This window comes from Podarcis erhardii (genome assembly GCF_964252035.2).
Source record: "Podarcis erhardii genome assembly, chromosome: 5".
Classification (NCBI taxonomy): Eukaryota; Metazoa; Chordata; class Lepidosauria; order Squamata; family Lacertidae; genus Podarcis; species Podarcis erhardii.
The window spans coordinates 33,965,943-33,983,579 of NC_138509.1; the positions used below are offsets into that span (position 1 = coordinate 33,965,943).

The 17,637-nt window shown below is 41.2% G+C and overlaps 1 protein-coding gene across 17 annotated transcripts in view; it reads left to right on the forward strand.

Moving 5' to 3' along the window:
* Nucleotides 1-17,637, forward strand: part of PCDH15 (protocadherin related 15) — a 649,889-nt gene that overhangs the window by 418,141 nt on the left and 214,111 nt on the right. For all 17 annotated transcript variants that reach the window (XM_081861749.1, XM_081861756.1, XM_081861754.1 and 14 more), the window contains one exon: nucleotides 1,586-1,756. In XM_081861749.1, coding sequence (XP_081717875.1) covers nucleotides 1,586-1,756 — 171 coding nt within the window. The remainder of the gene's footprint in view (nucleotides 1-1,585; nucleotides 1,757-17,637) is intronic.

Sequence of the window (17,637 nt, forward strand, 5' to 3'; positions counted from 1 at the left end):
AAAAGATGAAGGCAAAGAAAAGAAGATGCTGGGGTGATCAAAGTGATGCTTCAGTGAGTCCAAGCATCCCTACGCCACCCTAGGTGCTGATGCTGGACCTGTTTGCTGCTTTCTCCATTATCAGTTACTCTCTGGGTAGCCATTTCAGGACTCCCTGGGTAGCGTGGTCATGGACTTCAGTCTCAAGTTCCAGTCTTAGCTGCATATTGCCCTTGTTGCAAAACTTCTCTTCTTCTTTACTTGCTTCCACCTGATTTCCTTCCTTCCTTTCAGATCTTGACACAACCTTGCCTCTTCTGGGTGCAATGTAATCTTGCCACCATTTTCTCCCCCTTCTTGCACAGTATCAGCCTTCTCTTTCCACCAAGCTCCTGGGTTTATCATCTAAGATTGCAAGTTCAAACTTTCCCCAAGACCACATCTCCAATATCAGTTTTTAATTTATTTTCCTGGAGACATTGCATTTTCTATTTAGTTGACCAGCTCAACAAATGTACATATAGTAATATAGTGGGTTGTATCCTGCTAAGCAGATTGCCTTGTCCTTAACAGTTTGCTAATGCCTTGCTTTTGGTAATCAATGTTCTACCCGAGACCCTCCATCATGAAATGGCTGAAAAGCAGGAATGGCATGCGAATACAAAATTAAAAATCTTTGTGATGTGATAATGTTGCTACAGTTTTGAATAAGAATAGTCTGACTTAATTCTTTTTCTACAGACTATTCCTACTAGAAAAGCAACAAAGAGAATTTATGAATTCTTCTGTCAGTAAGCAGAATATATAGAACACATACTGGTGTGCTGTGCTGATAAGTGATTCTATAATTAAAACCATACAACTTTCTCATTGGAGATAGAGGGGATTAAAATCCTTTGTTGTGATGTGTGGGAAAACAATGCTTATCAGTTCCAAATTTGCCAGAAAGAAGATTTTATCACATAATCTGTTTCCCCAAATATTGCTAGATGGGAGGGGGGCTTCCATTTGAATGTTTTCTCCCTCACACACATGGCTAATATCAGATTTCTTTGCTGATATTGGATAACTTGCTTTACTTCTGAGACAAGCCCCCTGACCCCAAAACAGCACAAAAGAAGTGTGATGATTTGGAGTCCAAGGAAGGAGGAAGGGTTTGAGGAAAATAATTTCTGTAGAAAAGAAAGATGTGTCATGGAATAGAGGTATATGGGGTTCTTGGGAGGAAGGGAAGAAGATACATAGAAAAGAACAGAGCAAGGAAAGAGAGGATGGTAGGGTACAAAATATGATACTAAGATATAAAATAGTGAAATCAAGGAAGTGGGAACAAGGCTACCTAAAGCATATTTGCCTCTTGAGATAAAAAAAAGGCTGATAAGCTCACTCACTCACTCACGCACTTACTCACTCTCACATACATAACCCCTCTTGGTTAGTAGTGGTCCCAAATTAGAGCTTTGTGGGGTCAGGGAGTGCAATGTTCACTTCCACCTGTCTTTGCAACATGTTTACAGCTTGCAGTTTCGAATTTCACATTATTATATGCAGTGATACCAAGACAAACAACTTTTATTGTCGGGTTAAATCCTTATTTTCTCCACAGGACCGAGCTCAAAACCTTATGGAAAGAAGAACAAGTACAACCACCCTTACTGTTGATGTCCTTGATGGGGATGACCTTGGACCAATGTTCCTTCCATGCGTATTAGTTGTTAACACTCGGGATTGTCGGCCACTCACTTACCAGGCTAGCTTGCCAGAGCTCACGGACCCTGTAAGTAGAAGAAGGGACTTTTTTTTTCCTCTCCCTTTCTTTTATTTTCATTCATTCATTCTCTGCCTATGTTCAGGTCAATCACTCTCTTGTATAGCATGATTCTGTGCCCAGCAAGCCAAACACAATCCAGCAAGCATATATTGTGGCCTGTCAGGTGCTTGAACATCCTTTTGTTCTTGCAGGTCCATGAAGATTGCAGAAACTGACACCCCATCCAAAAGTGCTACGGCACACTGCAGTTGGTCCTGAAAAAAGTCTTCTATTCAAGTTAACAAAATGGTTTATTTTCAAGTCTAACTTCAGCATGGGAACATTTTCAGTTTTTTGTTAACACATAGGGAATGGAAGATTAACCTGGCTCTAATAGAAGGCTTTTTTGAACCCTATGGACTACATTTGGCTCATGTGCTGGAAATTCTCCACCCCTGCTGTAGCAGAACATTGCTGGCAGAGTAGCAGAATCACTATTTTGTACCAGAGTTCAAGCAGAACAAGCACTCGTGCCACACCAAATGAGGGCTTGTTTTCATTTTACTTTTTGTACTTTGTATGTGTATATATCTGTATCTACACAGAGACACGTGCTTGAGCACAATATGTATTTATTCTCCATCAGGTATTACAAACTGCTGCGAGTACCATTTCTCTTTCAGAATAATCTCTGAAATGGCATTCCTTTCTTGACTAACATTTCAAGGGTATTTCTTCTTCTTAAGAGATGTCTGATTCCACATGTGCCTTCCCCCTAGACTCAGCAAACTATGGATGTGGTTTGTAATGAGATATGCGTGCTCAAGTCCAAAAACAAACAAACTAAGAATTGGTCATGAGTCACCGGATACCTCTGGGCTTGTCAACATATATATATCCAGTATTATCTTCATCATGAACAACGTATCCTGGTCTTTGGCTGATGCTTTTGTATTCAGAGCTATTGCCGGTTCATCTGGGCACAAGACTAGTCACCTTACCATTAACGCAGGCATGAATTGCTGATTATTTATTTACTATAGTAAACAGAGGTAGAAAAAGACTTAGTCAATTATTATCAGTGCTATTTTTCTAGAAAAAGAGGTGCTGCAACTCACCATGAATGCCTCCCTTGTTTTCTTATAATGGCAATGGTTCCCACTTGAGAGGTGCTGGAACTGAGTTACAGTGAGTTCTGGCTGAAAGAAGTCCTGATCTTTCTTTCTTTCTTTCTTTCTTTCTTTCTTTCTTTCTTTCTTTCTTTCTTTCTTTCTTTCCTTTCATCTGCCCTTCATCACTATTTCAGGTGGTTAGAGTGAGATAGAACACAAAATTATGTTGTAATCATTCACAATGTATTGACCTCCAAATACTGTATTGGTTCACTTTCCTGCAATACTTTCCCTTTTGGTTCTTACTTTATTCTACCTAGCAAAAGGGTGATGGTGGAGTTCAGCATTCCAAATGTCACATATTTATATTGTCACCTATACAGTAGCTTTTCCATTTATGGATGCTGGCAATTTTTAAACATGGGATGTCGCACCGAATTAACCAGAATATTGCATTTCTAAGTTTTAAATGTAGCATTTAAGAAGGTTTTTTTGGTCTGTGTCTGTAGCACAATATTTTCAGTCATTGTTGTTGTTTTTGGTTATGTTGTTGTTGTAGTTAACGCAGCCTGTGATGTAAAAAATAGAGAGAAAGAGATTACATCTGTAATGCAATTATTTCTTCTGGTAGCATTAAACAGCGTGATACATTGGAAACATACAAAGTCTCAACAAAGGAACATTTTTTTTATTTTACATGTGACTGAGGAGATTAAGGTGGCTGGCATAATTTAATGGACTCTGTTGAGGAGAACGCTATTTGTTTAAACATGTGCTTTATTCATGACTTCCAGGAGCCAGCTGTTAATAATGCCTCTGTGAGAAACCATTGTCTTCTGAACATTAGTTTTAGGCCTATACAATGTTTTGCTTTGATTTGTAATATTCCATGAAGCAGCTTTTGGGATTTGGCTGGCCTTTTTTATGGTCTAAATTGCCCCCAAACTGCCAGTTTTGTAAAGGAAGTTTTCCCAAGGGTGTTGAAGGAGCTATATTATTTGCTCCTTGTCAAGAATACAGATGTTAACACAAGCATTTATAACAGAAATAGCTACCCTGCGAGTCGAAAGGCTGGATGGTTAACAACTGGTTTTGGGATGCACAGGGGGCTAAAGGTGAAGCAGGTACTTGAGGAAGTCGTAATGGATGTTGCGGACTCTGTCATTTCGGCAACACCAATATTTTTGCCTCCCTACCCTGCTATAACACTGATGGTATAATGTGTACTTAAGGTTGTAAGAACATCAATATTAATGGTGTTGAACAGCTGTGATGTATTGTGACAGCTCAGTAATAGAACAGAAATCGGAGTGTTGCCTGCTTTTAGCCAACAAATGTGTAGTTTAAAGGGAAAATTCTAAGCATCTGAGCCAGCGTTTGATACGAGGCTATTATCCATCAAATCAATGTGCCCCTAAATGACAGCAAGCTTAAAACACAATTGCATAGTTTTAAAATCAGAAGGGCGGTGGATAGGTGTCTCGGAGACAGTAATTAAGATTTTCAGTTAATCGGTAAAGAAAGAGCACTTTCCCAGTGGACAGCAAAAAGTTTCATTTGTACCCCTCCTTTCATCCTTTCTCAAGTGAGTGTACATGAGAAAGGGCTGCAGATCTGTGGCAGAGTGCATGCTTTGGATGCAAAAGGTCCCAGGTTCTTTTATGTCACTCTGACACTTGCATACCTGCATTTTATTTTGTTTGTTTATGATTTCTCCCCCACTTGACTACATGTACATGTTGAACGTAACTTGCATTAGTAAGTGATACTGTTTCCCTAATGTAATAGTAACCTGAAAAGATTTCGGAACCTACTTCTTGGATGTGTCTGGAAACAAGACCAGAAGTGTGAGCCGTATGTGGTGTGGGTAACTCTACACCATTTATAAACAGCTCTCTATATGAAGCAGGGTTAATTGTGTTTCTTTTTGCTTTGCCCAAGCCTCCCTCCAGTCTTTGTGTAATTTCTTATTCCTTCTGTTTGATCTTCAAAGAGAATATTTTCATAGCAATTTCTATTCTGCATTACAGAAACAAATAACTGGTGTCCTTTTAAATATATATATATATTGTATGTATGTAGGTATTTATTTATTTTTCTATTTTTCCTTGAATAATGCGGTTCCATTTATGTACATAGACATATGCTGTAGAGAGCAGAAACTGGGTGTTTGGGTGGGACTGGAGATTTATGGTGTTTTGACAGATACTCAGTTATTCTCTTTTCTGACCAACTACCCAGTGTTTCAAGCTTATCAAAAGCTTATCAACAGCCCTTTAGGAGTGAACTCCCACCCCAACCCCCACCCACCCACCTACCCACCCACCCACAAATTAACAGCAGAACTAAAACACAGGATCAAAATCCATCCTACGCCATAGTCATAAGGTGTGTTCAAGCATGTTTCCCCGCCCCCGTCTTTCTCTCTCACACACACACTTGCTAGGGTGTGACCAACTTAGCCCAGAATGACAGAATGCACCATATTAATATGGCTGTCTGTTTTTGAATCATTGCCAAGTTCAAAGAGTTATTGTCATGCTAAAGTTCATTGGTTCCACTTAGCGGCATTGCTGCTGCTTTGTCCTTTACCATTCTTCATTTTGACTGCATGATTTGTTTTCAAAATGTTTTTAATCAGACATTTTCTGCAAGAAAAACGTCACAACCAACATTGTAGACAATGCATTTCAGGGCAATGTGTGATATCTATGTATGTCAGAACGGATGTATTCTTTGTATAAATCTCTCCCTTCTCACCAAACTGAAGGTCATGAAGCCGACACATACACAAGGGCTTGCCAGCAACTCATTGTTTGTTTTGGTACTTAGTATAAAGCAGGGTTTTTCCAAATGACTTCTGCAAATATTATCTTAGAGAAAACACAGTTCATCAAGGTTCTGCATGAACAAAGGAAAAGCTATTTTGTCTTGAAGTTCTAATGTCCTTCATGTGGCACATTTGATAAACCTGAGAAGCACCACACAGAAGACTGCATTTTGTAGCTAGGGAATGTGATGAATGCCAATATGATCAATGCCACCCAGGCCAGGAAACACTGGCTTGGGATTTTTAAAAAGTGATATTTCAAGGCTTTTCTCTCTCTCTCTCTCTTTTTTTGCAACTTACCGTTCTTCAGAGACAACTATGAAATTTCCACATGCTAAAACCAATGCATGCTACTGTGAATAATAAAACATACCTTGACTAATACTCAGGAGACAAATTTTAAGACTTAATTTCTTTCACATTTCTGTGTTTCTTGGAGAGATTCAACAACATTTCTTGCTTCCTACAGTCAATCCTCTTTTTGGTGGCACCAGCAGTGCTACTATTATCCTCCTAATCTCTTCTGCCATCACCTATTCTTCCTCCTGCTTCTCTCTCTCTTAGTCCAATTCTTAATGTATCCAATGTGCCTTTTGTACACAGAATATTATGTTTGTAGATGGAGCTGGTAGCTGTGAAAACAATGGTTATCCAGTCCTGTTTCCGTCTCTTTCACCACTGTGTGTGTGTGTGTGTGTGTGTGTGTGTGTGTGTGTGTGTATCCAAGGGCACTTGAGGCCTAAATCAACCCCTCTGCACCCTAATTGTGCCAATCCCAATGCCTATGATTACTTGCTTGCTTCTGGTTCCTATTACATGAGCCTAAAACTGTATTTCACACATGGAGGAGACAGGAGATAACAGTTTTTCTGAACTGATTGAGAGGTCTATAACAAACCTGGTTTCACATTTTGATAATGAAGAAACTATTCAAGATTCAAGTTTTAGAACAGGGTACACATTGTCACAAAGAAGAAGAAGAAGAAGAGTTTGGATTTGATATCCCACCTTTCACTCCCTTTAAGGAGTCTCAAAGCGGCTAACATTCTCCTTTCCCTTCCTCCCCCACAACAAACACTCTGTGAGGTGAGTGGGGCTGAGAGACTTCCAAGAAGTGTGACTAGCCCAAGGTCACCCAGCAGCTGCATGTGGAGGAGCAGAGACGCGAACCCGGTTCCCCAGGATTACGAGACTACCGCTCTTAACCACTACACCACTCTGAGTTATACTCAGAGTTAGACCCATTGAAATCAATGGACATATAAGAGTCAAGATCTACACTGTGGCTTAGTACAGGTGTGAAGAACCTTGGACCTCCAGGTGTTGCTAAACTACAGCTCCCATCATCCTGGGCCATTGGTCATGCTTGCTGGGGCTGATGTGAATTATAATTCAGCATCGTTTGGAGGACCAGAGGTTCAGCACTCCTGACTTAATTAGATACAACCCAGTGTTTCTTTTCTAAGGTTTTTAGGCTTCTGTTCCACCCCCACCCCTCTAATCTTTCTTGAAACCACTGGGCAGAAAGTACTTCTTAATGTTATTCTTGTGTGACAAATTCCATCCTTTCTCAATCATCTCCTAAAGTATTTTTCACATTGATGCTGCTTTGCTCTTAGAAACAAAACACATTAACGCTTTGGGGGGTGAAATAAAAACTTTTCTAAAACTGTACACTATTCTGAAAGCAAAATAAATCCCTGGAAAATAACATCTCCCCTGTGAAATCTCAGAAGTGACACTAACAATTTCAAGAGCACAAGGTCAAATAAAACCTTTGTTTTCTTGACAGTGGTGGTGAAATTGAAGTATTTGTTTTCATGATACAACTAGTTGACTGTGCAGCTATAGTAAAGGCCTTTCCTTAACTATATAGAGAATTCTCTATAGCCTAGCATATATAGAACAGAAAAGAAACCCCAAACTGTGCGAGGAACTTCAAAGAAAGCTTCAAAGTCATCTCTGCTCTCTAGTTATAGGTCTAGACTGCGTAGACCTCCACATCTTACAAAGCCTTTCACTGTTCCTTTGTAGCAGCAGTTCAAACTTCTTATAGTCCTTTCCCATTTATGAAGGCCTCTCTGGCAGAGCAAACAATAATTTATTTTCATTTCAAGATTTTATGGCAATGCTAGTTCCAGTTTAGAAACATTTAGACACCTTAGTTCAGGATGACCATGTTCCCTCCCTCAGACTGGCATCAGTGGGCACCTGCTGAAGCCCACATCATGAGGAAGCCCTTTGCTGACCTCTGGAGGCTCCCAGGGGAAGAATTGTGCTTTCTTCCACGCCTATGTGCCAGTTGTAATGAATAATAGTGAACTTCCTGGCATCTAAACTAGGTGCCTCCCTGGAGTACGGTGGGGTTAGTGAGTTGTTTAGCACAGTGAAAGTATAAGAAGCCTAGGCAGGCTATGTAATCTCCATTCATCCAACTGATGAGCAGAAATTAAAGATGGCAGTGAGATTGGCATGAGATTGGGTATTTAAATGGGAAGAAGGGGAAAGTCTTTGCAAGTCTCCTCCCTCTTCCTTCCTCAGCTTCCACTCTAAAGCAAAGTTAGAGTTGTGTTTGGTTTGCCATGTGACAGAGAAGGTAGAACGAGAGGAGGTTTTTTTTTCCAAGGAAAGGCAGAGCACTTTCAAGCAAAGGCAACTAACTACAAATGCTTGGCAAAAACACTCTCAGAAACAGCCTTCACTTCCTCCAAGGGCTGCTTTGCAAGTCTCCCTACATTCCTCTTTTAAACCCACATTGTGTTTAAAGGGGGATCACAGGAAGTTCTTCAAAGCAGGTGAAGCAATCTTGACAGCTGGTTGGCCCCGCCTACTTGGCAATCATGTGATATTGATGTCATGTGGTTGACAAGACAGTGCCCCCCATCCAGCAACTTCATCCCGAGAGGCTGGCCCTGAGGAGCATCCTGGCCCCTGAACCAAAATGTTTCCCCACCCCTGCTTTGCCAAATTTACTTTACCAAAAGAGATGGAAGAAAAATTGTGCAAATGGCATGTTCATGGGACCAGAATGCAATTGTTTGAAAGGATTTTTAAAGGTAAATAGCAGGTTCAGGGCATCTGATCCAGATCAGAAACCTGGCATAGGAAGGTATTGAGGGGGTAGAGGTAAGAAGCCTTAACCCCTTGTCCTCTTCTGTTATTCTAATCTAAATTGGTGGGTTCCACTCTTATTACCTGCACTTGAAGAAAAGCTTCCATTTATGCCACAATATATGAAATCAAAGAACATACTCCTTTGCTTTCTCCAAAAACCTTGACACTTCAAGACTGCCCCTGAATTGATGGTGTTAATTAGATTATAATCTCTCATCCTAAACAAGTTCTTGTCAGATAATAAATTTAAATGCTAATGGAGTTGATGCATGTGTGCTTACTATCTTTAAAAAGACATTTGGTAGGTGGTGAAATATTAGATACAATTTAGTCCTGTCACCTCATCTCAGCCACAATCAGAACTTTAGGGATGGAATTAGACTCTTAATATTATTATTCATGTTTGCTCACTTGCGGCCATTTAGAAACAGTCTATCTTCCCATTAGAAAGTTGTAACTGTTTTGTTGTCATTGGGCTGACTATGAACAATTTGTCAGTTTCGTGAGAGCCACTGATTTTTATTTTTATTTTACAATTTGTGGGCAAAAGCTGAAATCATTAGATGGGGTAGAGAAGAAAGCCAATTGCAGTTTCAGGTACTTACTCCTAAGGGTTTTATTTTGCTTTGTTTAATTGCAGCTGGGGATTTATTAACTATGGCATGTTTACGGTGTAGTGCTATGGATGTTTTCTCAGAAATTGTTCCACTCGACTAAGTGTTGCATCTTTAGTAGCTTTAGATGCGTGACAAACTGACATTCACCTTTTGGGTGGAAACTACTTCAACAGCTGTAAGAAGCTATTTCACTGAGGTATAAAGCCATCCTTGTAATTTAAATATTTTCTTATTTATTTTTCTTGACTCCCCCCCCCCCCGATATTTTAAAGATGGTTTCAGTTTACCACAACATGGGAACAGAGAGTCATCAGCAATATAAATACAAAGTGATTTATATACAAAGTGAAGGGGAATGTTAAGTCGTCAACAGATTTACAGCAAGACTTGCCAGGTACTAGATATTACAACTTAATGAAAACCGCCATTTCATATTAATGGCATTTAAATGGGATGCCTCTTTCAGCAGCATCAAAACAGAAAGGTTTGATGAGCTCCTGATTATGTGGTAGTTTAGGCTTAAGGCTTCATGCACTGTTTCAGAATGATTTCCCCCCTCTCTCATCCTTTTTTATTCTATTATTTTTATTTTTTACCTTTTGATGAATTGTCTGTCCTCCATGTGCAATCTCCTGATAAGTGGTGTTTTTCAGTAAATGTCACTGAAAACAAGTGAAGCGAAGGTTAAAAATTATGAAGATGTGAATTTACAGATAATTAATTTTTATCTGCATGGGGCTGCACAAAGAATGACAAGGCTAATTAAAAGAAATTGGCACTAATTTTAATATGGAAATACACGAAGCTTAGGAGTGGAGGGGTTTGTGATTCCCTCCTGGCAGATGTGCAAGCATTTATTTTACCTGCACAGTTTTCCGGCTGTGGAAGGGTCTGTTTTATATGTGTGCTTTGCAAACAGTTCAGTTTTTAACCTGAAATTACATTAAAATGGCTATTTTACATAATGAAGTCTAAGTGTATCTTCTAACATTTAAAATGTGATGGAGGTTAAATAACTTGAGACTTTCAAAAGCAATCATCTTCCCTTCAAAATTTCTTTCTAAAAAGAAAAAGTTGTATACTTCAAAAAAAAAGTTTATACCTTAAAACTTAAAACTTGGAAAATTTGTTGTATTAGTCCTCTGTTCTGGGGGAGAGGTGAGGGGGGGGAACCAATTGTTAATGTTACATTAACATTACATTATGTTTACATCCTGTTGTTTAAACCACTTAAAACTTATATGGCAGTCATAGAGGTGACATCATTGTCAGTGGTGAGGATGATCAGGAACTGAAGCTCACATATGTGAGGCATTTGGGGGCAGTAATGCAGGAAGCGACAAGACAAAGAGGGAGGGCAAGTAGGCCTGGCAGGACTGCTATACACATGTAGCCCCCCAGGGTGCAAGCCTGCTGGTTGCATGCGGAGTCTGCTTTACTATTCTGTTCTGTGCAGAGAACATACTGACTAGGCAGCCTACAGAAGTACTGAACCTTCCTGCTCTCGACATTGGGGGAGAGGGGCAACATAGCATTTCCTTCCCCTGCCCCCTCCTGATCATATAGGGTTTTAAAAACTTTTAAGTCACATTATCCCATCCCAGAAATTGATTTGGTGCTGGATCCTGATTGGGTATTCCCCAGGTCAGCTATTGCGGAGTAAAGGGGGCTATGCACAGCCCTAGAAACTAACAAATTATATTACCCACTTATAAATCTCAGTATGTAAATAGACCTCCTTTCTCCCACATACTGCTGCTCTTTCAGCCGAAATGATAGCTCTCCAGTATTTATCCATATAAGGACTCTGTACAATTTCCAGTATTGATTAAGCCCCTGTAGGTACCACTGATGATTGCTGCAATGGAATTCCTCTGCAAAATCTTTTCTGTGACAGATTTAGGCTTGCTAAAAAGTTGACATCAAATTCCCTTTTTTTGCAAAAAAAATCAAACTTATTAAAAAATCAGGAGAAGAGGAAATTATTTTCTTTAATTATTTTGATCTAGTGATATGCATTCATATACTTCCATCATTAAATGTCATTTTTCACCATATGGAGATTCTGAAATGACATTTAGATCAGGTAGTTTATGATGCCTTATCAACATGCTTCACTTCTAAAAGATTTCTCATCTTTGTCACAGTGCTGCCACTTGTGGAGGTAATCATCATTCTACTTGCCAAGCTATCCTGTTAGACTGCAAACTGATTGTTCATTAAAGGTTCAGGAAAAATGCTGTCTCACTGTATTATTGTCACAACATGAAGTGCTTGGTGTATGTTGGGGGTACAATTAACCACCCCCAAATCTGACCAGTGTTGGCTTTGCCTGAAGTAAGCGCTAAACACAAATGTATGGATCACACCAAAAGAAATTGCCACATTGGAACTATAAAACAGAAAACACAGAAATAGGGGAAAGCATGAATGCAGATTTCCATGTCATTACTAGCAGATATGAATAGATTAGCAGAAATATACATTTTTCCAACCAACTGATATCACACTTGTTCCAGTTTGATACAAAGGGAGAAAATCACATGTGCATTGTCTTCTACCATGAACTAAACAGATCCGAGTGAAAAATTTTATAGGTTTCCTTCCAGCCACCAAGGGCAGACCGGGGCTCTGAAAGGGAGCACCAGGAACCTAGCAAGGATCTATAAGTTAAAGGCTGCAGTTCTGTAAAGGAGATAGAAGATACAATCTATACTGCTGAGCACCAGGAAAGGTAGTAACCTATTACCCTCAGTTTATACCAAGCCTAACCTAGAGATTTTAAACTGCTTGCCAAAGCTAGGAACTGAATCAGCAGTTCCGAGAAAGTACATTGTAGCTTATTAGAAAGAGCTGTAACTATGAAATAAAATAATGTGCACAGTTATTTTTTATTGTAAATGCCTCTTGCAGTGGCCTCTGAGTGGGATCTTGACTGCATCAGTCAGGGAGGGGAATATGACCCTTCTCCCCCCCCCCCGAGATCCCTCTGGAAATCCCCACAAATTGCCATTTATATTGGGAGGGAAACTCCCATTGGTGTGAATGGAAATATCCTTCCTGGTACAAATAACAGATTTGGCAGGGGACAAGTGATTGATTTTTGCTGGGACCATTTCAAGAGAAAAGGGGGTCAATCCTTCCTCCCCATGCAACATAATTCTAATGCCACGGTAGCTATTTAAAATGTATAAACATCAACATAAGAAGAGCTCTGCTAGATCAAGCCAATGATTCATCTAGCCCCACTTTGGGGGTTGGACTTGATAGCCTTTGTGGTCCCTTCCAACTCTACAATTATTTGATCCTGTGATTCTGGTCCAGCACCCTATTTTCACTGTGCTGGCCAGCCAGATGCATATGCAAAGCCCACAAGCAGGAGCTGCGTGTAATAGTGTTCTGCACAATGGGGAGGCCTCAACTGGCATTCAGAGGCATAGCGTCTCTGACCATAGGCATAGTGACTTAATAGGCATTGTAAGCCATGATGGCTGTGTTTTCCTTCTACTGTCAGAGGCACCATGCCTCTGAATGCCCATTAATTGCTTTTACATAATGGACGTCACATGTAATTTGGCTCTAGTAATTTCTCTCTGTGTGATGTGGATAAGTTCAAAGGAATGGCATGTTTATTATCCTGTAGGATCATAGTGCTGCGTGTGGATCAAAGGCCCTAAGCATTTGGAGTGTGATGGGGAAGAAAAAGAGGATTTGAGGGTAAAGCTCGTCTGGTTTCAAGAGAGCAATATGCCATGCTTCACAGGCTTTAGTAGTAGCCTGTCAAGTAAATTATTTTGCATCCTCCTCAGAATTCCCCATTTACTTCCATCTTCAGAAAAGCCCATGTATGGCACTGCTATACCATGCACAGTCCTTGTGAAGGGCAGGAAGAATGTCAGGCAGGGGCAGATGTGTTTTCGCCACTTTGCATGCCAGGGTAAGGTAACCTGGGAAGTGCTGCCCACTGAGCCAAGCCAAACATTGCAACAAGAAGTGGATGGTAAGGGTTGTCTAAGGCAAAACAAATGAAGTTGCCATGGCTTTCATAGGCTTCTCAATGCCTGCCTTAGCTGCTACAACCTAAGCATGGGTGATGCAAAATCTCTTTCTTTTCTCATTTATTTATAGGCTTGTGTGTAGGCATTTGAACTCCTAATCATTAGCATAAATAATTAAAGTAAATCAGTTTCTTATAACCTACTTTATAATGTCAATGGCATTTCATGAGGTGAATTCTGAGCAAAGAGCTTGTCTGCATGCCTGCATTATTTATTGTTAGCTGAGGAATTAGCCTGCTGTCAGTTACAATGACAAGGGCATTACTGGGTATGGAAGTTTCTTTACAATTCAGCATTTGATCCATATACTAGGGTTCTCTCCCTCACTATTAAGCGCATAGGCTATAGTATTATCAGCATCCAAAAGAAGTTATAGCTTCTTGGCAACTACATCTCACTGAGAGGGGCATACAAGGGGTGAAAGTGTACCAGGTCCCATGTCATCAGGAACCCAGACTCTTAGCTTTCATTAAAAAAAAAAAAAGCTCTTCAGAAAGTTGTAAAACAAATTCTGGAGACTAATCCAAAGGCTTTGGCACTTCACAGACAGCCCCACTGCTAGGGACTCTTAATCACTTCATCACTGCTGCTAGGCAATCAGAAGAAGGAATGTTAACCACACCCTCCTGAGACTTGGGAGCGGGCCCTCCCAGAGGTGCAGAGAAATCAGGTGAACCTGGGTGCAGGAAGATACTGAGCTATGTTTGTTTAAACTCCTCATGTTCACATTACTTCATTCACTCCCCAAATGGGCTGCTTTTATGGGATAAAATACCATTGGGCAGCTTCGGTAGGTTTTCCAAATTGGTGGGCATTGCTGCCTCAAATGGGAGTTTATTGCATAGTTTATCTATGTGCTATGTGGTATATATTTATATCTTGCTTTTCCCGCCAAGAGCACAAGGTTGTATACATGTTTCTCCTCACTCTGCTTTTATATTTGCAACTAGATAAACTGGGGATGCAGGTGGCGCTGAGCCTTGGGCTTGCCGATCAAAAGGTTGGCGGTTCGAATCCCCACGATGGGGTGAGCTCCTGTTGCTCGGTCCCAGCTCCTGCCAACCTAGCAGTTCAAAAGCACATCAAAGTGCAAGTAGATTAATAGATACCGCTCTGTCTGGAATGTAAACGGTGTTTCCGTGTGCTGCTCTGGTGTTGGTGTTCCATTGTGCCGGAAGCGGCTTAGTCATGCTGGCCACATGACCCAGAAAAACTGTCTGCAGACTAACACTGGATCCCTCAGCCTATAAAGTGAGATGAGCGCCGCAACCCCAGAGTCGTTTGCGACTGGACTTGACTGTCAGGGGTACCTTTACCTTTTTAAACTGGGCTTAGTTAATATATGTACATAAGCAGTAGAAAAAGATAGAGGGGGTGGGGCAGTGTTAGCAGGATGGAGAGGGTCCCAATCCACATACAGTGTACTGGGCCCAGGAAATTCTCTTGGCATCTATGTCCTTGAATAACGGTCCTGCACCTAAACATAGCAATAGCATTTTAGACAGAGGTCAATAGGAATACTTTTTTTTAAAAAAGAAAGAAAAAGAAAAGGTAACATTGACTGACAGCAATATCGTGATTCCTTTTGTAATAGTGCAATAAACAAGCCTGTGCTTGTTTATTGGTGCAAAAATGATCTGATGTTAATTAACATACTTTCTTATGTTGAAACTTTTTGGACACAATCCAGCCAATGTTAAGCACTTCTAAATGTCATCAATTTAACTTGCTTAGATCTCTCATGCCTCTACCAATGCTGAAGTGCTTAACATTGTCTGGAATGTATCCTTCTGTTTGCAGTGATACAAATATACACACACAAACAAACACTTGTTCACTTTTAAAATGTTCATTTTAAAAAACAATGTAGCACATAGTAGTTTTTTTAAATGGCAAAGGGAAGTGGGATCATCTTTAAGGATGGTCCTGGTTGCGGGCAGGCCCCCAGGCCGGTTCCTCTCCCCCCCCCCCCCCGGCATGGATGGAGTAATGCCGTCATGCCAGGGTGGCACCACGATCACCCCGGCTTCTTGGCCAATCACTTTTGTGTGGGGTGATCATGGGGGGATATAAAAGTGGCAGCGTGACACATGTCAGGTACCTGCTTCACGCTGCTGAACTATTGCCCACCCATCCTTTATTTTAGATGTCCTCTGGCCTTGCTTTGGACTTTGGTTGGTCGCCTGTCTTGGGAATTTTTCCATTTGGCAGATTGGCAGTGGCCACTTGGTTTTAGCCTACCTCTTAGCAATCACAACTTCGTAAGGTTTGGCGGTTAGGCATTGGCTCATTGATTTGTGGGGGAAGGGAAGTTAGCCATTGCCTGCCCCTCCATTGACCAAGGGTATTCCGTTAAAGGAATCCAGGGCCTGGATCCTGTCCGAAGTTCGCTTGAGGGGCTAGGGCCATGCCAGGCCTCTGGGGACACCGAGGAGAGCTACAGGTGGGTTCCCCCGATGTGACTTCCTCTTTGGGTGGTTTACGCTTACTGACTTCCTGCAAAGGGGGCAGGAGTCCAATATAGTCCTTTGCCAATGCCTAAGCCAATACCGCTCACATTTCTGTAATCAATAAAGTTGTGGCCTAAAATTTTCCCAATAAGCTTAAACCAAAATTCTGTGTCAGTGTGAATTTTATTCTAACGAGGGGCTGGTTTGGGGGCCTTGCCACGCAAGTCAGCGAATGACTGATTTTTCACTGGTAGGACTTGGAATCATATCTCCAGTTCACAGGAAACTCACAAATCTTGACAGCTGCAACAGACTCCTTATGCACCAGAGGCCCTTGAAGCTGCTGCAGTTGAGATCCGTCTTATACACTGCATTATTCATACAAATGCAGATATCTGGGAGACTACCATAAATGTGTGAAAAGCAGCTTAATGCCATATATAAACAGGGCCAAACTGGAAAGCCTAGTGAAGAAATTTTTACTGCACAGTTGTTACTTGGCAAAATGCAATGTTACAAAGTGTGTAAAAACACAGAGTGGTGTAACAACACCAACAGCGTATTGTATTTAGTAGCTCCGTTCAGTGTTCCTATTTGGTTAACAAAAAAGGTTTTAATTAGTTTCAGCAGTAAATACCGCAAAGAACATGAAACCCACTGCACCAGCCATTTTTGTGGGCACAGGTTTTGTTTTGTTCTGTTTCCCCTATGCAAGTCGTTGGAGATAGCCGGGGGGGGGGGGTGATGCAAGAATTGCCTAGGGGCTCCATGCCCATAGCAGCGGGTACTTTGAAGGCCACATGGAGCCTTTGATAACTGCCCCAATGAATGTCACGAACACATTCAAACCAATGAAGACAAGTGACTAGATTTTTAATTCTTTATTAGTGAAGCACTCTGTTACATCAGCTCCTAACATTCAAATGATAGACAACACTTCCTGCTAACTAGCTGTCCAAGGAACCTATGACTGCAGACGTGTCCCCCATCTCAGACAGTTGGAGCAACAGTGTAGCCCTGCCACCCTGCCTTCTTAAACCCCCTTGTCTGACATGGTGCTCTTAAGCACCCAACAGCTCCAGCTTCTCCCACCACTTCAAGCCCCTCCTGGAGCAAGGAGACAGCAGAAGACTCCAAATACTCTTTCTGGGAGCACCACAGGCTCTCCAAACCCAGAGACCTCCTGAAGCTCTTCTCCTGCCGCCTCCTCCTCCGCTACCTCTAGCTGCCTGGTCTCTTCCTGCTGACTCCCCACTTCCAACACCAGCAGCAGCTGTTTCATGGGCAGTACAGAACCCCACAAATCACTGGTCCCTTGCCCTGAATCATTCTCCCCACCTGCCTCTGTTGCCCACAAATTCCCCCACTCCTTTGGGCTCCTGCCCATCCCTGGCATCAAAGCTCAGAAGCAGGTTCAAAGCTTCTAAAACACCTGCTTCACTTTGAACCACTTTGTGGAAGCCGCAGTTGGTTTGGGAGGACGTCTTTGTCAAAAGCGGGTGAATGCCGCTACTGTTCTGTTTTAGATTCCTACTAAATACTACATTTAAGGGGAAATCATGAATGATCTTTAATAAAAGATATCAAATCCTCCAGTAAAATTTAAATCTAACATTGTTGTGATAGGAAGTTGAAGTCTGCTAAGTTATAGCATATGTGTTCCAAAGTGGCACCTCTAAATAAGCACTTCGCTGTTTATCTTCCTGTCATATTATATGACAAGTATA